This window comes from Ranitomeya variabilis, chromosome 6, assembly GCF_051348905.1.
Source record: "Ranitomeya variabilis isolate aRanVar5 chromosome 6, aRanVar5.hap1, whole genome shotgun sequence".
Classification (NCBI taxonomy): Eukaryota; Metazoa; Chordata; class Amphibia; order Anura; family Dendrobatidae; genus Ranitomeya; species Ranitomeya variabilis.
In genome coordinates this window covers 198366717-198390445 of record NC_135237.1, presented here as the reverse complement: position 1 = coordinate 198390445, position 23729 = coordinate 198366717, and the positions used below count along the sequence as shown (strand labels likewise).

At 42.7% G+C, this 23729-nt stretch overlaps 2 protein-coding genes across 2 annotated transcripts in view; one reads left to right on the top strand and one right to left on the bottom strand.

Annotated features, from left to right (window-relative positions):
- Positions 1-23729, bottom strand: part of LOC143783246 (polycystin-1-like protein 1) — a 149569-nt gene that overhangs the window by 42630 nt on the left and 83210 nt on the right. The gene's annotated exons all lie outside the window — the stretch shown is intronic.
- Positions 1335-6755, top strand: LOC143782087 (uncharacterized). The gene is made up of 3 exons (XM_077269197.1): positions 1335-2895; positions 3290-5862; positions 6695-6755. The coding sequence occupies exons 2-3, from the start codon at positions 4073-4075 to the stop codon at positions 6753-6755; spliced, it is 1851 nt and encodes a 616-aa protein (XP_077125312.1). The 5' UTR covers positions 1335-2895; positions 3290-4072.

Below are 23729 nucleotides of genomic sequence, written 5' to 3'. Positions count from 1 at the left end.
CCAATTCAGATGTACTACCCACCCGTCTGGATAACATGTCCCTCAAATTTGCAGCTAGACACTACCCTAGCAGTTTACTTGCCAAAGAGAAACAGTTAGCTCTTGACCCACCCTTGAATTTCAAAAAAACAACTAAACCAGAGCGGGTTCCCTTTGTACACACCCACCACCCTGTCATGCCCTTGATCTACAACATCATTCGCAGCCACTGGCCCCTATTGCACAATGCATACCCACATATTGAGGCATTCCAAGTACCGCCACTCATGTGCAAACGCAGGCCCAACAATATCAGGGACCGTATCGTAAAGGCTGACATAGGTAGCTCCCTTAGGCCACCACGCCAGACCTTCTTGGGCACCGAGAGGCGTGGCACGTATCCATGCCTTAATTGTGCATGTTGCTCCAATGTAATTAAATCCAACACTATTACCCATCCACATTCTGGCAAACAAATCCCTATTAGAGGATTTTTCACCTGTGAATCTAAGAACGTTGTTTATGCCGTCAAATGCCCATGTGGGCTTCTCTACGCGGGAGAGACCACGCAACACATTCGCGAACGTATCTCTAGCCATAAGTCCACCATTAGGTGCAAAAAAACCTGGCTCCCCCTCCCACATCACTTCTTAGCAGCTAATCACTCAGTGTCCCAGCTACGCTTCCAGGTGTTAGAGCAGGTTGAGCGCCCCAGACGTGGTGGGGACCACATAAAACTACTACGTCAACGTGAATCCTATTGGATTTTTACCTTACAGACACTAACACCTAAAGGTCTCAATAGGGAACTTGATCTAATCTGACTTGTATCATCCCATATTTCTGCATAAGGTGACCCCCTGATTTCCTGCTGAGTCTCCTGCTATTCCATATGACGCTTGTGTATATTGTACATTTTGTTCACTATGTTCTACTATCTTTTGCAGGTGTGAGTATGCTGACCTTCTCTATTCTTACTTCACTAACCTATCCCCTACTTGCAGGTAGCTTGAATATTGCCCTTCGGTATTTCACTGGGGTAAGTACCCAGATCCTTTATTTTCATTTTTATTTTGATATTTTTTCATATATTTTTATTTTTTATTATTTTTTGTTTTTTGTCTTTAGTTTTTATTTTTATATTTTTTTACTTTTTTGTTTTTTGTTTTTTGTTTTGTTTTTTGTTTTTTATTCTTTTTATTTTTATTTTTATTTACTTTTTATATTTTATTTTTTATTTTTTATTTATTTCTATTTTTATTTTTATATTTATTTTTATATATACTTCATATTTATTTTTATTTTCTATCTTTATTTCATCTCTTTCATTTTTCATATTTGTATACTGTTCCATCTTTTCATACTCATTTCCATCATTTATTACCACCTTTTCATACTTTTCACTTATCATTTTTTCATTTCATTATTGTTCGACATTTATTATTTATTTATATTTATTTTTATTTTTATTTATATTTATTTTTATTCATTTTCCATTTTTCATTATTATTTATCATCTATTTTTCATCTCTGGACTTTATTTTTATTATTTATTATTTATTTTTTACCTTTATTTTTATATTGTTCGACATTAATCAATTATTTTCATTCATTGTCCATTTTTCATTATTATTTATTTATTACCTCTGGACTTTATTTTTATAATTTTTTACCGTATATTTTTTCATTTTTTCATTTTTTCATCTTTTACTCTTCAATTCTTGTTATATCTATTTTTCTAGTCTTATCCTCTATTCTTCCCAGTTCTGTATTTTTATTTTTCCCTCCACCTCATCTTCATCCTTCAATTTCCTTCATTCATTCCATGGTTCTCATTCCTTTACTCTCCTCCCTTTCTTCCTTTCCCCAGTATGCCCTCCTCTTCCTTTACCCTCTCTAGTACCTCGACCATTTTTCCTTTACCCTCATTGTCCTTTTTACCCTATTCTTTCTCATTTTATCTCCTTCTCTTCATTCACCCCTTCCATTTCCCATCCTACATCACGCATCCTATGCTTGCATCGCTTGGCCCCTCCCCTCGATATGCCGTCACTGCCTGGCCCAACACCGGCTCACTGGGCTCTCAGAGGCGCCGCACACTGCGCATGCGCCGCACATTACGCAGTGATATGCCATAACTGCCTGGCTTTCTGTGCTCTCAGAGGCGCCGCACACCGCGCATGTCCCTGCTCTCTGCGCTCCATTCTGCGCTCCACCCTGGCCCCTCCCCTGTGCGCTCACCGCCCTGTTTCCCACGTCATCCTCACAGTTACCATCCACTCCGTACAGCGCATGCGCCCGCCCCCTGCGCTCCACCATGCGTTCCACCATCATTTGCCGCCCTGCACGTCACTGCCGCCCTTCCCCCCACGCCCCATCCATTTCCTGTACCGGACCTATATCTATGACAGCCACTGTCTCCCTGCGCACACCCTAGGCGCCATACCTGGACATTGGACCCACAGGTATTTCATGCACAGACGCTTCTCCATTCTTCCCAGTGGCTTGTCATTTTCAACTTTTTTCCCCCCTTCCTTCATTTGCGCTTCAGCTCTTCCAGGGACTTTACCCTGCATCCGTGCCGTTCCGGATCTCCTAGTTATCCTGTTCCAGTGGTATGTGCACTTTATTTTGACCTTTTGCCATTATTCAGTGTTCCACTATTGTGCTGCAGTGCCCTTATCTATACCCCTCTCTGCTTTTCCTTCCTTATTTCCTAGCTCTCCAGCCTCAGAGACATATCCACTTCACCCTGTATTACTGGCCTTTCTGCTATCATCAAGTTCTTCTACTATTGTGCCGCTGCACCCCTATTTATAGCCCTCCCTATCTACGATTATTGTCTCCTTACTATTTTCTCTGCTCTCCTCAGGAGCCATCGCGTTCCACGTTGCTTTCTTCTCTTCCTTCTTGAAGGTCAGGTATGCATTACACTCTGCATTAAAACTGTTTATAGCATCTGTTTATAACATATACTCATGTATTGTCTTATATCCAGACTTGCATTTTTTCAATCAGACTATGTTTATCCACGAGGCCCTCCTCCTTGGCTTTTGCCTCCTTGCTGGGCAGTAATTCTCTGCCATTGCTCCCGCATCTCACGGGGCTCTTTGTGTACATACTATGTATATATTGTATATATTGTGATATTATATGGGGCTCTCCTGTGTATACTCTCTTATTTGACTAGCCACATGTGTATGATTTTTATTTTTGTCTCATGCATTCTTGTACTTTCTTATCTGACTAGCTACGTATGTATAGTTTTTGTTTCATGCATGTTTCTAATTTTTGTTTCTGTACCTTTCAGTGAGGTTTGACAAAGGCCCACGTACGGGTCGAAACGTTACCTCCACAATACCTACCTCTGCAATACTTGAACAATTGATTGTATCACTGTGGTGTCCCTATTAAATTCCTTACACTTATGACGCAAATCTACACTTTGAGTGCGGTTGTTTTCTTCTAAAGTTATCTCTTCGGGTTCAACCAGCACCTACCATACGACTTCCAGAGTGCACGTCTTGTTTTTCTATTGCTTTATCCTGTGGACGTTCGCACCTGCGCCCCCAATGTCTACTGATACCTTTGCCTTCGATGATACTGCCGCTACCAGGATACTCGGCAAAGTGACCAACTCAGGTGAATTCCTGAAGACTCCACCCCAAGAACTCCGTACCAAGGATTACGAGCGTGAGCGAAGGAGGTTGACTTCGTTTGACCTACACTCAGTTACATTAGCTGAATACTATAGACTCAGCAGGATCCCACGTGGTCTCCGCAGCCATCTTAGACCCACACTATTTTCTGATAAACCAGATTTTTGTGAAAAATTTCAGAAGATCCTGAATAAGTGCTCATTGGATATTATTCTACTAACTATCGACTTCCTTCAAACAGCTATCACCGAATCTGAAGATAAATTGACTGCCATTGAGGAACAGTTATCCACTACACTTACAGCCACAGACTGGAGCTCCCTGAAGACTAAAACCGACAAATCGATAGACGAACACCGCAAGTATCTACAAGACAAAAAAAGATCCAAGTTCCAACGGGACTCAGAGGACTACGCCTCGGGCCGAGTCTACAGATGGAACGACTCTTCATCTACGCACACCAGGCGAGGTTACAGTGGTCCTCGACAATATGGGCCCTACAGCTCAGACAGCGACAGTTCCACAAGTGGTCCACAGAATCGTTTTTTATCTGGACGACCCAACCTGAGACCCAACATCCGCCCCGGAGGCGACCGACAAGGAGGGCCACCAGGAAACCGAGAACGCATGACTACGAGGTCACAGGTAAGGCCCCTAACTCAGTCATCAACATTTCATCCTACACCCTGAGTCCCGCCGAACTATTAGCTTTACAAAAGGGCTTATCCTTTTGCCCTACCCCGACATGGGACAAGTTCAAATTGACCCAGGATCTGCAACGGTTCTACCGTAGTCTCCGCCTTAAGACTCATTTTGGACTGCCACAAGACTCCGCTGGAAATAGGACCTCCACGACTGTGGCGGATCCTATTCCCGAACTGAGTATCATCAATTTGGGATTGCGTTCTACCAGTACCTATAATCCACCACGTACCAATCATGCCACCGAGGCCTATATTGACCTGATCCAAAGGGACATCAATACCATACTAGAGCAACACCGCCTGGGTGGTCTTCCTACCCATAGCAATATTTCCCCAGTCGAGAAACAGGCCATTGAGTCACTTAGGTCTAATAAAAAAATTACCATCAAGCCGGCCGATAAAGGTGGGGCTATTGTTGTTCAGAACACAGCTGATTATTCGGCAGAAATACTGAGACAACTATCAGATACCACCACATATCAAAGAATTTCCTCTGATCCAACTCCCAACATCAAACTACAGATCAATAATATTCTTCAGAAGTACCAGGCTCTTAACATTCTTGACTCCAAAACCAGTCATTTTCTCACCAACCCTCATCCGGTCACTCCAGTCATTTACACATTACCCAAAATACATAAATCACTCATCAATCCACCTGGCCGACCAATAGTCGCGTCAACTGATTCCATATTGGCTCCCATCTCAATTTATTTGGAGAAAATCCTCACTCCTCTTACCAAAAATATGAGATCCTTCATCCTCGATACGGGCCATTTCCTTCAAATTTTAAAGCAGTTTGCCACCACCCCGCCGGATTGTATCTTGGTTACATTTGACGTTAAAAGTCTGTATACCTCCATTAAACACGATCTAGGTATAGCAGCAGTCGGTGATCTTCTTGAGCAGTCTGCATTTTCACACCACTCTAAACAGTTCTGCATTGACCTATTGTCCTTGATTTTACGAAATAATTTCTTTTTATTTGGTGATCAATATTATCTCCAAACCCAAGGTACTGCCATGGGTGCCAACGTGGCCCCTGCCTACGCCAATACGTATATGGATTCCTTCGAAAAGGAGTATGTGTACAACAATCTCTTGTTTCGGTCCCACAGTCTCTGCTGGCTCCGCTACATAGATGACGTTTTTTGTCTATGGACGGGCCCACTAGATTCCCTTATGGCTTTCTCTGAACAGCTCAATTCAGTCCGCGCTGAACTCCAATTCACATTGAACTTCAGCACATCTCAAATTTCATTTCTGGATACCATGATCATCAGAAGTCCTACTGGAAAACTCAGCACGGACCTCTTTTCAAAACCCACCGATACCAACAGCCTTTTACATTACCAGAGTTGTCACCCACTATCAACTAAAAACAGCCTACCCCGGTCACAGTTTAAACGAGTGGCACGGATTGTGTCCAATTCAGATGTACTACCCACCCGTCTGGATAACATGTCCCTCAAATTTGCAGCTAGACACTACCCTAGCAGTTTACTTGCCAAAGAGAAACAGTTAGCTCTTGACCCACCCTTGAATTTCAAAAAAACAACTAAACCAGAGCGGGTTCCCTTTGTACACACCCACCACCCTGTCATGCCCTTGATCTACAACATCATTCGCAGCCACTGGCCCCTATTGCACAATGCATACCCACATATTGAGGCATTCCAAGTACCGCCACTCATGTGCAAACGCAGGCCCAACAATATCAGGGACCGTATCGTAAAGGCTGACATAGGTAGCTCCCTTAGGCCACCACGCCAGACCTTCTTGGGCACCGAGAGGCGTGGCACGTATCCATGCCTTAATTGTGCATGTTGCTCCAATGTAATTAAATCCAACACTATTACCCATCCACATTCTGGCAAACAAATCCCTATTAGAGGATTTTTCACCTGTGAATCTAAGAACGTTGTTTATGCCGTCAAATGCCCATGTGGGCTTCTCTACGTGGGAGAGACCACGCAACACATTCGCGAACGTATCTCTAGCCATAAGTCCACCATTAGGTGCAAAAAAACCTGGCTCCCCCTCCCACATCACTTCTTAGCGGCTAATCACTCAGTGTCCCAGCTACGCTTCCAGGTGTTAGAGCAGGTTGAGCGCCCCAGACGTGGTGGGGACCACATAAAACTACTACGTCAACGTGAATCCTATTGGATTTTTACCTTACAGACACTAACACCTAAAGGTCTCAATAGGGAACTTGATCTAATCTGACTTGTATCATCCCATATTTCTGCATAAGGTGACCCCCTGATTTCCTGCTGAGTCTCCTGCTATTCCATATGACGCTTGTGTATATTGTACATTTTGTTCACTATGTTCTACTATCTTTTGCAGGTGTGAGTATGCTGACCTTCTCTATTCTTACTTCACTAACCTATCCCCTACTTGCATGTAGCTTGAATATTGCCCTTCGGTATTTCACTGGGGTAAGTACCCAGATCCTTTATTTTCATTTTTATTTTGATATTTTTTCATATATTTTTATTTTTTATTATTTTTTGTTTTTTGTCTTTAGTTTTTATTTTTATATTTTTTTACTTTTTTGTTTTTTGTTTTTTGTTTTGTTTTTTTGTTTTTTGTTTTTTATTCTTTTTATTTTTATTTTTATTTACTTTTTATATTTTTTATTTTTTATTTATTTCTATTTTTATTTTTATATTTATTTTTATATATACTTCATATTTATTTTTATTTTCTATCTTTATTTCATCTCTTTCATTTTTCATATTTGTATACTGTTCCATCTTTTCATACTCATTTCCATCATTTATTACCACCTTTTCATACTTTTCACTTATCATTTTTTCATTTCATTATTGTTCGACATTTATTATTTATTTATATTTATTTTTATTTTTATTTATATTTATTTTTATTCATTTTCCATTTTTCATTATTATTTATCATCTATTTTTCATCTCTGGACTTTATTTTTATTATTTATTATTTATTTTTTACCTTTATTTTTATATTGTTCGACATTAATCAATTATTTTCATTCATTGTCCATTTTTCATTATTATTTATTTATTACCTCTGGACTTTATTTTTATAATTTTTTACCGTATATTTTTTCATTTTTTCATTTTTTCATCTTTTACTCTTCAATTCTTGTTATATCTATTTTTCTAGTCTTATCCTCTATTCTTCCCAGTTCTGTATTTTTATTTTTCCCTCCACCTCATCTTCATCCTTCAATTTCCTTCATTCATTCCATGGTTCTCATTCCTTTACTCTCCTCCCTTTCTTCCTTTCCCCAGTATGCCCTCCTCTTCCTTTACCCTCTCTAGTACCTCGACCATTTTTCCTTTACCCTCATTGTCCTTTTTACCCTATTCTTTCTCATTTTATCTCCTTCTCTTCATTCACCCCTTCCATTTCCCATCCTACATCACGCATCCTATGCTTGCATCGCTTGGCCCCTCCCCTCGATATGCCGTCACTGCCTGGCCCAACACCGGCTCACTGGGCTCTCAGAGGCGCCGCACACTGCGCATGCGCCGCACATTACGCAGTGATATGCCATAACTGCCTGGCTTTCTGTGCTCTCAGAGGCGCCGCACACCGCGCATGTCCCTGCTCTCTGCGCTCCATTCTGCGCTCCACCCTGGCCCCTCCCCTGTGCGCTCACCGCCCTGTTTCCCACGTCATCCTCACAGTTACCATCCACTCCGTACAGCGCATGCGCCCGCCCCCTGCGCTCCACCATGCGTTCCACCATCATTTGCCGCCCTGCACGTCACTGCCGCCCTTCCCCCCACGCCCCATCCATTTCCTGTACCGGACCTATATCTATGACAGCCACTGTCTCCCTGCGCACACCCTAGGCGCCATACCTGGACATTGGACCCACAGGTATTTCATGCACAGACGCTTCTCCATTCTTCCCAGTGGCTTGTCATTTTCAACTTTTTTCCCCCCTTCCTTCATTTGCGCTTCAGCTCTTCCAGGGACTTTACCCTGCATCCGTGCCGTTCCGGATCTCCTAGTTATCCTGTTCCAGTGGTATGTGCACTTTATTTTGACCTTTTGCCATTATTCAGTGTTCCACTATTGTGCTGCAGTGCCCTTATCTATACCCCTCTCTGCTTTTCCTTCCTTATTTCCTAGCTCTCCAGCCTCAGAGACATATCCACTTCACCCTGTATTACTGGCCTTTCTGCTATCATCAAGTTCTTCTACTATTGTGCCGCTGCACCCCTATTTATAGCCCTCCCTATCTACGATTATTGTCTCCTTACTATTTTCTCTGCTCTCCTCAGGAGCCATCGCGTTCCACGTTGCTTTCTTCTCTTCCTTCTTGAAGGTCAGGTATGCATTACACTCTGCATTAAAACTGTTTATAGCATCTGTTTATAACATATACTCATGTATTGTCTTATATCCAGACTTGCATTTTTTCAATCAGACTATGTTTATCCACGAGGCCCTCCTCCTTGGCTTTTGCCTCCTTGCTGGGCAGTAATTCTCTGCCATTGCTCCCGCATCTCACGGGGCTCTTTGTGTACATACTATGTATATATTGTATATATTGTGATATTATATGGGGCTCTCCTGTGTATACTCTCTTATTTGACTAGCCACATGTGTATGATTTTTATTTTTGTCTCATGCATTCTTGTACTTTCTTATCTGACTAGCTACGTATGTATAGTTTTTGTTTCATGCATGTTTCTAATTTTTGTTTCTGTACCTTTCAGTGAGGTTTGACAAAGGCCCACGTACGGGTCGAAACGTTACCTCCACAATACCTACCTCTGCAATACTTGAACAATTGATTGTATCACTGTGGTGTCCCTATTAAATTCCTTACACTTATGATGCAAATCTACACTTTGAGTGCGGTTGTTTTCTTCTAAAGTTTTCTAGTGTTATCTGTGAGGGCAGTGTCGACCCATTCACCACTCGTACCATCACTGGTTGAGCAAGCATAACCAGGGGTATTGCGTGACGTTGGGCGAAGGCAGAAGACATAAAATTGCCCTCTGCCCCAGAATCCACGCAGAGCTCTACCGAGTGGGAGGATGAGCCAATAATAATTGTCCCCTTAAAGGACAATTTGGAGGCAAACGTCGCTGTGTCCAGTGTACCTCCACCTACTACCACTAGACGCTGACGTTTCCTCGACCGCTGAGAACATCTGGTGGCAAGATGTCCTGACTGCTGGCAAACATGACAAACCTGGAGTGCACGAGCAGTCTGGGACTTAGAACCTGCTCGTGACACTTCCATGGCCTCATGTGATTCAGGTACCATGACCGGAGATTTGAGAGGTTTGGCGAAGGTGGGAGTCAGCCGAAACCTCTGCCTACACTGGGCTCGCTCTAACCTCCGCTCATTAAAACGGAGGTCAATTCGAGTAGAGACCGATATTAACTCCTCCAGTGTGGCAGGAATCTCCCTAGTGGCCAGAGCGTCCTTAACGTGATCAGCCAGGCCCCTCCAAAATATGGGGATAAGGGCTTTATCCGACCACTCCAGCTCAGAAGCCAGAGTCCGAAATTGGATGGCAAAATGGCTGACCATGGACTCACCCTGAGTTAATGCCAGCAGTTGGAGCGCCGTGTCATGGGTGACTTGAGGTCCTAAAAAGACCTGTTTCAGAGTGCTCAGGAACCGCAGAGCACTCTGCACCACATGATCGCCACGCTCCCACAGTGGCGTAGCCCACTCCAACGCCCTGTCCAACAAGAGAGACAGAATAAATCCCACCTTAGCCCGCTCAGTAGAGAAACGTGCAGCCAGGAGCTCGAGATGAATAGAGCACTGACTCACGAAACCCCTACAAGATTTGCTGTCTCCAGAAAATTTTTCTGGCAGCGGGAGGCGAAATAATGTCGGAACAGGGGTGGCAGTGGACAAGGTAGCTGCAGTCACGCTAGCAGCTTGTACAGCAACTGCGGTAACATCCACAGCTGGGGTTGAGCTCTCGAGAGCCGCCAACCTACCCTCCAGCTGCTGGATATACCGCAAGGTTTGCTGAATGTCCGCCATTTACTAGCCAGACCCTGGCGCTAGTATTATGTTATGGCTAGCGGAACGCACCGAATAAATAGAGATGTTTTAATTGATATTCGTGCGTTCGCAGCCCGGGGTCCACCGTGCAGGAGTACCTGCTGCTAGCAACGGCGACACGATATGGCGGTATGGACTAACTCAGTTACTTCACCGAGTAGTCATGAAAGAAAAGCACTGTGCCCTGTTAGGCTTCACAGAGGCACAGGCTAACTGCCCACACAGAGAGCAGTCAGTGGTCACGCATGCACACAAAACTCCTCGCCGGAGGTGCCAGCATTCTAGGGGCTTATTTCAGCCGGGTCCCTGAACACACTCAAACACAAACTCCTCGCCGGAGGTGCCAGCATTCTAGGGGCTTATTTCAGCCGGGTCCCTGAACACATACTCTCGTGACCACACTGGCGCAAAGCACTTAACAAGGAACAATACTAGCGCATGGTCGTGCGGTCATGCGAACCTTAAATAGCTGCAGCACGTACAGGACCTTCCTAGAAGGACCAATGAGAAGCTACACCAGAGCGTGAGCACCTACAGGACCTTCCTGAAGGAGCCAATGACCTTAGCTGCAGTATCAGATCATGTGACCCTCGATCTCCACTGAGAGATCTTACTCTGGGCATGCTCAGAACGAGCAAAGCAGGACTTAGACCCAGAAGCGTCTGCTCGCCGCTGCCCAGCACCGACTTCAATGGCAGAAGCAGGAAAGGCAGCAGTAACTCTTAGCACAGAGTCAGACTGAGCGAGACGCTGGGACCGACGTCTCCGCTGAGCAGGCCCCACTGCGGCAGGAGAGGAATGGGAGACTGCAGCGGAGATGGACCGAGATTCCCCCTGTGCAGAGGAGGGAACTCGACCCCTAACACTCTGCTGCTGAAAAGCATCAAATAGTGCAATGCCTGTATATATTATATACCTGTGTGTCAACTGCTCCTGTATATAGTATATACCTGTATGTCATCTACTCCTGTAGATAGTATATATCTGTATGTCATCTCCTGTATATAGTATATATCTGTATGTCATCTCCTCCTATATATAGTATATACCTGTATGTCATCTCCTCCTATATATAGTATATATATGTGTGTCAACTGTTCCTGTATATAGTATATACATGTGTGTCATCTCTCCTGTATATAGAATGTGCCTGTATGTAATCTCCTCCTGTATATAGTATATAGTATATATCTGTGTGTCATCTGCTCCTGTATATAGTAGATACCTGTATGTAATCTCCTTCTGTATACAGTATATACTTGTATGTCATCTCCTCCTGTATATAGTATATACCTGTGTGTCATCTGCTCCTGTATATACCTGTATGTCATCTCCTCTAATGAATAGTATATACCTGTGTGTGTGTCATCTCCTCCTGTATATATATATATATATATATATATATATATATATATATATAGTATATACCTGTATGTCATCTGCTCCTGTATCTATATATATAATTGTCTAAGGGTTTGTCTGTCTGTCCTGGAAATCCCGCGTCTCTGATTGGTCGAGGCCGCCAGGCCTCGACCAATCAGCGACGGGCACAGCATGGCGATGATGATGTCATAAAGGTTGCCTCGACCAATCAGAGACGGGCACAGTCTGCCGTGAATTCGCCTCGACCAATCAGCGACAGGCACAGTATCGACGTAGATGTCATAAAGGTTGCATCGAGCAATCAGCGATGGGCACAGTCTGCCGCGAATTCTGGAATCATCATTGTCCATATACTATGGGGACATGCATATTCTAGAATACCCGATGCGTTAGAATCGGGCCACAATCTATACAGGAGGAGATGACATACAGTTATCTATATATATATAATTGTCTAAGGGTTTTTCTGTCTGTCCTGGAAATCCCGCGTCTCTGATTGGTCGAGGCCACCTGGGCCTCGACCAATCAGTGACAGGCACAGTCCGGTCGCGAATTCGTCCCTTCCTACTCACTGTCAGTGCCCCCTCCAGTCAGCGCTCACACAGGGTTAATGGCTGCGTTACACCGCCTTATGCCGCAGTGTAACGCAGTCCGTTAACGCTGCTATTAACCCTGTGCGACCAACTTTTTACTATTGATGCTGTCTATGCATGTTAAATATAATAAACAAAATAAAAAATCATTATATTCTCACCTTCCGTCGCCTTTCCTGCTGCTCCTCGCAACGCCCCGGTCCATGCATTGCGGAGCATCACGAGGAGCAGTGGTAAACGTCTGGGCTGGATCCAGGGGCCGACGGAAGGTGAGTATATAACTATTTTTTATTTTAATTATTTTTTTAACAGGGATATGGTGCCCTCATTGCTATGAACTACGTGGGCTGTGTTAGATACTGCATTGGCTTTGTTATATACTATGTCTCTGTGCTATATACTACGTGGCTGTGGTATATATTATGTGGCTGGGCAATATACTACATCGCTGTACTCTATGCTACATGTCCTGTGTTATATACTGCATGGGCTGTGTTATATACTATGTGGCTGTGCTACATACTATGTGGCTGTGCAATATATTACGTGGCTGTGCAATATATTACGTGGCTGGGCAATATACTACATCGCTGTGCTCTATACTAAGTGGCCTGTGTTATATACTGCAAGGGCTGTGTTATATACTTCATGGGCTGTGTTATATACTACATCTCTGTGCTATATACTACGTGGCTGTGGTATAACGTGGCTGGGCAATATACTACATCGCTGTGCTCTATACTACGAGGCCTGTGTTATATACTGCATGGCATGTGCTTTATACTACGTCACTGTGCTATATACTACGTGGCTGTGCTATATACTACGTGGCTGTGTAATATATTACGTGGCTGTACAGTATATTATGTGGCTGTGCAATATACTACGTGTCTGTGCTATATACTATGTGGCTGGGCAATATACTACGTGGGCTGTGCTATATACTACGTGGGCTGTGCTATATACTACGTGGGCTGTGTTATATACTACGTGGGCTGTGTTATATACTGCCAATCAGCGACAGGCGCAGTACGGCTGCGATTTGGGATGGAATTTGAACCACGCTTCGCTAATTGGTCGCGCCCGGCCAGCCGAATCCTGTGTATAAATTGCATTATTCTGAAAACTTCATAAAAAAACTACATATTCTAGAATACCCGATGTGTTCCGTCTGTTTGTCTGTCTGTCACGGAAATCCCAAGTTGCAATCAGCGAGGGGCAAAGTCCGGCTGTGAAATGGCTGCTCCCTACTCCCGTCCAGTCAGTGCCCCCTCTATACGTCCCCCAGTCAGCGCCCACATAGTGTTTTAGCAGTTTGTTAACCCGACAGCGTTACACTGCGGCATAACGCGGTGTAGCGCAGTCTGTTAACTCTGCTATTAACACTGTGTAACAAACTTTTTACTATTGATGCTGCCTAAAGATATAAAGTTAAAAATAATTAAAAACAAAAAAATGTTGCTATTCTGACCTTCTGCCGTCCACCGATGTGCGCGAGCGGTTAGGCTGCTGCCAGCTCCCGTTCCCAGACATGCATTGCTTAATTACCCAGATGACTTAGCGGTCTCGCGAGACCGCTAAGTCATCTGGGTAATTTCACAATGCATCACTGGGAATGGAAGCTGGCGGCAGCCTCGCACGCATCAGGACAACTTTGGTGGACGCTGGAGCGTGAGTATATAACTATTTTTTATTTTAATTCTTTTTTTTTTTTTTTAACAGAGATATCGTGCCCACACTGCTATATACTACGTGGGCTGTGTTATATACTGCTTTACATATATACTACGTGGGCAGTTTTATATACTGCGTGGGCTGTGTTATTTACTGCGTGGGCTGTTATATACTACGTGGCTGCTATATACTACGTGGCTGCTATATACCACGTGACTGTGCTATATACTATGTGGCTGCTACATACTACGTGGCTGTGCTATATTCTACGTGGCTCTGCCATATACTACATGGCTGTGCTATACACCATGTTCCAAATTATTATGCAAATTACATTTTCTCGGATTTTCCTAAATAGTCAGTGCAAATGACAGTCAGTCTAATAAAAGTCATCACCCGTTAGAGTATATATCGCATTTTATTGAAGAAACCTCACAATGATAACAGTATAATTTCCAAAATGAATAAAAACTCAAAATGCACTGTTCCAAATTATTAGGCATAGTAGAATTTCTAAACATTTGGTATGTTTTAAAGAACTAAAAATGCTCATTTGTGGAATTTGCAGCATTAGGAGTTGACATTTACTGAATAAAAAACTATTTAACTCCAAAACATCCTTAACAGGCCAAGTTACATGTTAACATAGATAGGACCCCTTCTTTGATATGACCTTCACAATTCTTGCATCCATTGAACTTGTGATTTTTTGGAGAGCTTCTGCTTGTATTTCTTTGCATAAAGTCAGAATAGCCTCCCAGAGCTGCTATTTTGATGTAAACTGCCTCCCAACCTCATAGATCTTTTGCTTGATGATACTCCAAAGGTTCTCTATAGGGTTGAGGTCAGGGGGAGATGGTGGCCACACCATGAGTTTATCTCCTTTTATGCCCATAGCAGCCAATGACTCAGAGGTATTCTTTGCAGCATGAGATGGTGCATTGTCATGCATGAAGATTATTTTGCTCCTGAAGGCACATATCTGCTTTTTATACCATGGAAGAAAGTTGTCAGTCAGAAACTCTATATACTTTGCAGAGGTCATTTTCACACCTTCAGGAACCTTAAAGGGCCCTACCAGCTATTTCCCCATGATTCCGGCCCAAAACATGACTCCTCCACCTCCTTGCTGATGTCTCAGCCTTGTTGGGACATGGTAGCCATCCACCAACCATCCACTACTCCATCCATCTGGACCATCCAGGGTTGCTCGACACTCATCAGTAAACAAGACAGTTTGAAAATTAGTCTTCATGCATATCTGGGCCCACTGCAACCGTTTCTGCTTGTGAGCACTGTTTAGGGGTGGCTGAATAGTAGGTTTATGCACCAAAGCAAGCCTTTGAAGGATCCTACACCTTGAGGTTTGAGGGACTCCAGAGGCACCAGCAGCTTCAAATAACTGCTGCTTTGTAATGGTATTTTGGCAGCTGCTCTCTTAATCCAATGAATTTGTCTGGCAGAAACCTTCCTCGTTATGCCTTTATCTGCATGAACTCTGTCTGTGCTCTGTTTCAGTCACAAATCTCTTCACTGTATGATGATCACTCTTAAGTTTTTGTGAAATATCTAATGTTTTCATACCTTGTCCAAGGCATTGCACTATTTAACGCTTTGAGCAGCAGCAAGATCCTTTTTATTTCCCATATTGATTGGAGCCTGTGGCCTGCTTAATAATGTGAAACATCATTTTTAAGTAGTTTTCCTTTAATTTGAATCACATGGAAAACTAATTATCACATGTGTTTAAGATTGATTTCAGTTATCCATTGAGCCCTGAGACACAAAACCATCCAAGAGTTTATTTGAAAAACAAAACAATTAAATCTTTATGACACTTAAATTCAATTTGCATAATAATTTGAAACACAGTGTATACTACGTGGCTCTGCTATATACTACGTGGCTGCTATATACTACACTAGATTGTGGCCCGGGTCGGGTATTCTAGAAGATGCATGTCCCCATAGTATATGGACAATTGTTGTGAATTCCGTTCTCAAACTCCCTCCTGTGGTCATGAATGGTACTTCGGCGAGTTCTGTCCGTGGACTCCCTCTGGTGGCTGTGAGTGGAACTGCTGGTTCTGAGGTTGCTTCCTCAGCTGCCCTCGTTTGTGGCTAGGCTGGCTTTTCTATTTAACTCCACTCAGATCGTTACTTGATGCCAGCTGTCAATGTATCAGTACTGGTTCAGATCTCTCTCGGATCTTTCTGATGACCTGTCTACTCCAGCAGAAGCTAAGTCCCTGCTAGTTCATTTGTTGTTCATTGTGTACTGAATATATTTATTAGTACTTGCTAAGTTCTAGTCCAGCTTGCTAACATGATATTTCCTTGCTAGCTGGAAGCTCTGGGGTGCAGAGTGGCACCTCCGCACCGTGAGTCGGTGCGGGGGTCTTTTTGCACACTCTGCGTGGCTTTTTGTAGTTTTTTGTGCTGACCGCATAGATCCCTTTCCTATCCTCAGTCTATTTAGTAAGTCTGGCCTCCTTTGCTGAAACCTGTTTCATTCCTGTGTTTGTGACTTTCCTCTTAACTCACAGTCAATATTTGTGGGGGGCTGCCTTTTCCTTTGGAGAAATTTCTCTGAGGCAAGGTAAGGCTTTATTTTCTATCTTTAGGGGTAGTTAGCTCTTACGCTGTGAAGAGGTGTCTAGGGAGAGTTAGGTACGCTCCACGGCTATTTCTAGTGTGTGTGATAGGATTAGAGTTTGCGGTCAGCAGAGATCCCACTCCCCAGAGCTTGTCCTGTCATCTAGTTTAACCATCAGGTCATTCCAGGTGCTCCTAACCATCAGGTCATAACAGACAATGATGATTCCAGAATTCGCGGCAGACTGTGCCCGTCGTTGATTGGTCAAGGCAACCTTTATGACATCATCGTCGCCATGGCAACCATTATGACATCTACGTCGATACTGTGCCTGTCGCTAAATGGTCGAGGCCGCGAGGCGGCCTCGACCAATCAGAGACGCGGGATTTCCAGGACAGACAGAAAAACCCTTAGACAATTATATATATAGATACCTGTATGTCATCTCCTTCTGTATATAGTATATACCTGTGTGTCATCTCTTCCTGTATAGATTGTGGCCCGATTCTAATGCATCGGGTATTCTAGAATATGCATGTCCCCGTAGTATATGGACAATGATGATTCCAGAATTCGCGGCAGACTGTGCCCGTCGCTGATTGGTCGAGGCAACCTTTATGACATTATCGTCGCCATGGCAACGATTATGACATCTACGTCGATACTGTGCCCGTCGCTGATTGATCGAGGCCCAGGCGGCCTCGACCAATCAGAGATGCGGGATTTCCAGGACAGACAGAAAAACCCTTAGACAATTATATATATTGTGGCCCGATTCTAACGCATCGGGTATTCTAGAATATGCATGTCCCCGTAGTATATGGACAATGATGATTCCAGAATTCGCGGCAGACTGTGCCCATCGCTGATTGGTTGAGGCAACCTTTATGACATCATCGTCACCATGGCAACCATTATGACATCTACGTCGATACTGTGCCCGTCGCTGATTGGTCGAGGCGAATTCGCGGCAGACTGTGCCCGTCGCTGATTGGTCGAGGCAACCTTTATGACATCATCGTCGCCATGCTGTGCCCGTCGCTGATTGGTCGAAGCCTGGCGGCCTCGACCAATCAGAGACGCGGGATTTCTAGGACAGACAGACAGACAGAAAAACCCTTAGACAATTATATATAATAATAATAATTTTATTTATATAGCGCCAACATATTCCGCAGCGCTTTACAACTTATAGAGGGGACTTATACAGACAATAGACATTACAGCATAACAGAAATCACAGTTCAAAACAGATACCAGTAGGAATGAGGGCCCTGCTCGCAAGCTTACAATCTATGAGGAAAAGGGGAGACACGAGAGGTGGATGGTAACAATTGCTTTAGTTATTTGGACCAGCCATAGTGTAAGGCTCGGGTGTTCATGTAAAGCTGCATGAACCAGTTAACTACCTAAGTATGTAACAGTACAGACACAGAGGCTATTAACTGCATAAAGTGTATGAGAACATGATGGAGGAACGTGATTATGTTGTTGTTTTTTTATTAATAGGCCACACAGGGATAATTAGGTTAATGCGTTGAGGCGGTAGGCCAATCTGAACAAATGAGTTTTTAGGGCACGCTTAAAACTGTGGGGATTGGGGATTAATTGTATATATATATATAGATACCTGTATGTCATCTCCTTCTGTATATAGTATATACCTGTGTGTCATCTCCTCCTGTATATAACTGTATGCAGGTATTGACTGGGGCTGAAATTCAGTCCTGGCATTTTAAATCATACAGGCCCATGTTGTCCCTGTCCCCATGAACCAGATGGGATATATTACTAATATTTCCCTGACTGGAGGAAAGGAAGATTTTCTACAAGACCAATATTTCTAATGATACCCGTGGCCTGCTGGGGTAAGTGATGGAGTCAGCAACTTTGTGCTCTATCACAATTCTTAACAGTATGGGTATCTTGAGAACACAGATTCTGTTAAGAACATAGCAGACAAGGCAGCCCATGACCAGACAGGCCCTTCTGGCATTTGCCAGAATTGCCAGATGGCCAGTCCGGCCCTGACTGTATGTCATCTCCTCTTGTATATTGTATATACCTGTGTGCCATCTCCTCCTGTATTAGACCTCGTTCACACGTTATTTAGTCAGTATTTTTACCTCAGTATTTGTAAGCTAAAACTTGGAGTAAAACAATGAGAGGAAAAGTATATTAGAAACACATCAACACTTTATCCCACTTGTGGTTTTTGCTTATAAATAATGAGGTAAAATACTGACCATGTACTGAACGTGTTTATGTGGCCTTATACACAGCCTCCACCTGCCTCACTCTTCTCTATACACAGCCTCGTACTGCAGCAGCACCTCACTTCTCTAATTTTCCCCCTGACAGCTCTCATTTTGCCCCTCACATCTCTATTTATGAGGCTCCTCCCTTTCCCTTGACTTCATGCCTCACAAAAGCAACTCCATTCTAGACACGACGGAGCTAGATGTGGCCTGTGCCTGCTATGTGGAGTGGGCGTGGCTATGTAGAGTGGGCGTGGCTCGACACAGACACACATATACACACACACACATACACTCAATTTTATATATTAGATGGAAACACACTACAGTAAAACACAGGTAATCTGCACATGACTATCAATAAAGTTTTGTCAATGCTATGTAACAAGAAGTATAAAAAACTGTTATTTAAAAGATAATATACTAGAAAAATGGTAAAAACTGCAGCAGAAAAAACATAAGGCTATGTTCACACATTGAGTTTTTGCTGTGTTTTTTTAAGGAAAATTAAAAACTGCTTGTTACAGTACCAGCAAAAGCCATGAGATTTCTGAAATCTCATGCACGCATTTGCTTTTTTTCCAGACTGAATTGAAAAACTGCAGCATGTCAATTTTTTCAGCATTTTGCAGCATTTTTTAACTCATAGCGAGCAATGAGTATACGCAAAAAGGCAACAAAAATGCAGGAAAAATGCTATCAGTTTTTGCAGCATTTTTTGAGTAAGAACGCAGGTATAGCAGAATGTGAAACCCATTTATTTTTCTGATTTTCCCATATTTAAATCAAATGCCTTGGTGTCCTCACATGAGGCTGACTGTTAGTATTAGTACAATTAAATTAAATTAGTGATATATGTGAAAGTAAACAATACCTGATCAACTGAATACCTTCCAATGAGGGAAAGTATACAATCCCCTACCAACTTAACCCCTTCATGACCTTCACCCTACTAGCACTGCGCTGCAGGAGGGGCATTTGTGACCAGAGCAGTACTAGAACGGCGTCACGATCGCTGCAGCCTCATGCTGAGCACCGCAGCAATTGCGTGCAGGTGTCAGCTGTATGTGGCAGCTGACTCCCAGCAGCAATGCCCACGATCGGTGCTAGCACCGATCGTGGGCATTTACCGTATATACTCGAGTATAAGTCGAGATTTTCAGCCCATTTTTGGGGGCTGAAAGTCCCCCTCTCGGCTTATACTCGAGTCATACCCAGGGGTCAGCAGGGGAGGGGGAGCGGGGGCTGTCTAATTATACTCACCTACTCCTGGCGCGGTCCCTGCAGGTCCCTGGTTCTCCCGGGCCTCAGCTTCTTCCTGTACTGAGTGGTCACATGGTACCGCTCATTACAGTAATGAATATGCAGCTCCACCTCCCATGGGGAGCGCAAAATCTGCACTGTAATATGGAGCTACTTCCCTTCTGAGCTTTGCACTGTGCCTCAAAACTAGTTTTCGACAACATATGGGGTATTGGTGATCTCAGGAGAAATTGAGCAACAAATTTTGGGGTGCATTTTCTCCTTTTGCCCTTGTGAAAATACAAAATTTGTAGCTAAAAAAGATTTTTGTGAGAAAAAAGTGATTTTTTTATTTTCACGGCTTAACGTTATAAACTTCTGTGAAGCACCTGGGGTTTCAAGGTGCTCAATACCAATGTAGATAAGTTCCCAAAGGGGTCTAGTTTCCAAAATGGTGTTACATGGGGGGTTTCCTTTCCACTGTTTCGGCACATCAGAGGCTCTTCAAAAGCGACATGGCATCTGCTAATTATTCCATCAAATTTTGCTTTCCAAAAGTCAAATGGCGCTTCTTCCCTTCCAATCCCTGCCGTGCACGCAAACAGCAGTATTCCCCCACATATTGAGTATCAGCGTACTCAGGAGAAATTGTAAAAAAAACTGCATTGCACATTTTCTCCTTTTACCCTTATGTAAATGCAAAATTTTTAGCTAAATAGATTAAATTGAAAAAATGTGATATAGACTCCTCAAAGTAACTTCAAATGTGATGCGGTCCCTAAAAAAATAGTTTTGTAAACTTTGTTGAAAAAATGAAATATCGCTAGTCAACTTTTAACCCTTATAACTTCCTATAAAAAAAAATTGGTTCCAAAATTGTGCTGATCTAAAGTAGATATGTGGGAAATGTTATTTATTAACTATTTTGTGCGATATGACTCTCTGATTTAGGGGCATAAAAATTAAAAGTTTGAAAATTGCTACATTTTCTAAACTTTTGCCAAATTTTCAATTTTTTTCACAAAGAAACGCCAATCATATCGAAAAATTTTACAGCCATCATAGAGTACAATATGTCACGAGATAACAGTCTCAGATTCACTGGGATCCATTGAAGCTTTCCAGAGTTATAACCTAATAAAGTGACAGTGGTCAGAATTGTAAAAATTGGCTTGGTCATTTAGGTGAAAACAGGCTAGGTCTCAAAGCGGTTAATACTCTAGCAATGTGTGACAGTAGACAATACCCTACCAACTGAATCCCTACCATTGTGTGAAAGTAAACAATCCCCTACCATTTTAATACCTTAGCAATGTATGACAGTAGACAATAACCTACCAACTGAATCCCTACCAATGTGGGAAAGTAAACAATGTCCTACCAATGTGTGAAAGTACACAATGCCCTACCAAATGTATACCCTATCAACTGAATGCCCTATCAATCTGTTAAGTAAACAATGACCTACCAATTCCATTTTCACCTGCTGTTTTGACACACAGTTAGGTACATATATATTCGGACAGAGACAACATTTTTCTAATTTTGGTTATAGACATTACCACAATGAATTTTAAACAAAACAATTCAGATGCAGTTGAAGTTCAGACTTTCAGCTTTCATTTGAGGGTATCCGCATTAAAATTGGATGAAGAGTTTAGGAGTTTCAGCTCCTTAACATGTGCCACCCTGTTTTTAAAGGGACCAAAAGTAATTGGACAATTGACTCCAAGGCTATTTCATGGACACGTGTGGGAAATCCCTTCATTATGTCATTCTCAATTAAGCAGATAAAAGGCCTGGAGTTGATTTGAGGTGTGGTGCTTGCATTTGGAAGGTTTTGCTGTGAAGTAAACATGAGGTCAAAGGAGCTCTCCATGCAGGTGAAACAAGCCATCCTTAAGCTGAGAAAACAGAAAAAACCCATCCGAGAAATTGCTACAATATTAGGAGTGGCAAAATCTACAGTTTGGTACATCCTGAGAAAGAAAGAAAGCACTGGTGAACTCATCAATGCAAAAAGACCTGGGCACCCATGGAAGACAACAGTGGTGGATGATTGCAGAATAATCTCCATGGTGAAGAGAAACCCTTTCACAACAGCCAACCAAGTGAAAAACACTCTCCAGGAGGTCGGCGTATCAATATCCAAATCTATCATAAAGAGAAGACTAAGAACAGGTTCCACTGATACATATCAGTCAAGAAATCACAGGGATACACCCATAGATTGGACAGCAATTGAATATCAGGAAAAACTCCTCTACCAAATATATCCTACCACAAAACTCGGAGTATATAATCCCAAGACTATTTCTTAATAAAATATAACAATTCAATGTATTAATGTAGACAAAATATATATACAGACTTCATAGACAAGGTACAGACAGAGCTCATATACGGGGGACAGAACACACTGAAATTGCAACACGGGTTCAGTTTAACAGAACACTATAAACATACCATGCTGAACACATATATAATAAACTATTTCAGAAAAGTGCATAGTGCCTAATAAAGTGCAGCAGTGTATGTTCCTAGTTTGGCCACATCAGTAACTTGTTGTGTAACCTATAATAAATCCTAAGGTAGGAAGAAAGAGAGGTAATAAGGCCATGTTAATCTCACCCATAAGGTATGTGCCAGTGTCTGTCTAGCTGCTGGACAGACACTGGCACATACCTTATGGGTGAGATTAACATGGCCTTATTACCTCTCTTTCTTCCTACCTTAGGATTTATTATAGGTTACACAACAAGTTACTGATGTGGCCAAACTAGGAACATACACTGCTGCACTTTATTAGGCACTATGCACTTTCTGAAATAGTTTATTATATATGTGTTCAGCATGGTATGTTTATAGTGTTCTGTTAAACTGAACCCATGTTGCAATTTCAGTGTGTTCTGTCCCCCGTATAAGAGCTCTGTCTGTACCTTGTCTATAAAGTCTGTATATATATTTTGCCTACATTAATACATTGAATTGTTATATTTTATTAAGAAATAGTCTTGGGATTATACAGTATACTCTGAGTTTTGTTGTAGGATATATACAAGAGAAGACTGCATGAAAGTAAATACAGAGGGTTCACTGCACGGTGCAAGCCACTCATAAGCATCAATAATAAAAAGGCTAGACTGGACTTTGCTAAAAAAACATCTAAAAAAGCCAGCACAGTTCTGGAAGAACATTCTTTGGACAGATGAAACCAAGATCAACCTCTACCAGAATGATGGAAAGAGAAAAGTATGGCGAAGGCATGGTACAGCTCATGATCCAAAGCATACCGCATCATCTGTAAAACACGGCAGAGGCAGTGTGATGGCTTGGGCATGCATGGCTGCCAGTGGCACTGGGTCACTAGTGTTTATTGATGATGTGACACAGGACAGAAGCAGCCGAATGCATTCTGAGGTATTCACAGACATACTGTGTGCTCAGATCCAGCCAAATGGAGCTAAACCGATTGGTCATTGTTTCATACTACAGATGGACAATGACCCAAAATATAAAGCCAAAGCAACCTAGGAGTTTATTAAAGCAAAGAAGTGGAATATTCTTGAATAGCCAAGTCAGTCACCTGATCTCAACCCAATTGAGCAT

What these genes read in the sequence shown, in the direction of transcription:
- LOC143782087 (XM_077269197.1), top strand. Translation starts at nt 4,073, where the DNA reads ATGGAACGACTCTTCATCTACGCACACCAGGCGAGGTTACAGTGGTCC. An exon ending in TTACTTGCCAAAGAGAAACA is followed by an intron (nt 5,863 to 6,694) that starts GTTAGCTCTTGA and finishes TATCTTTTGCAG; the next exon opens with GTGTGAGTATGCTGACCTTC.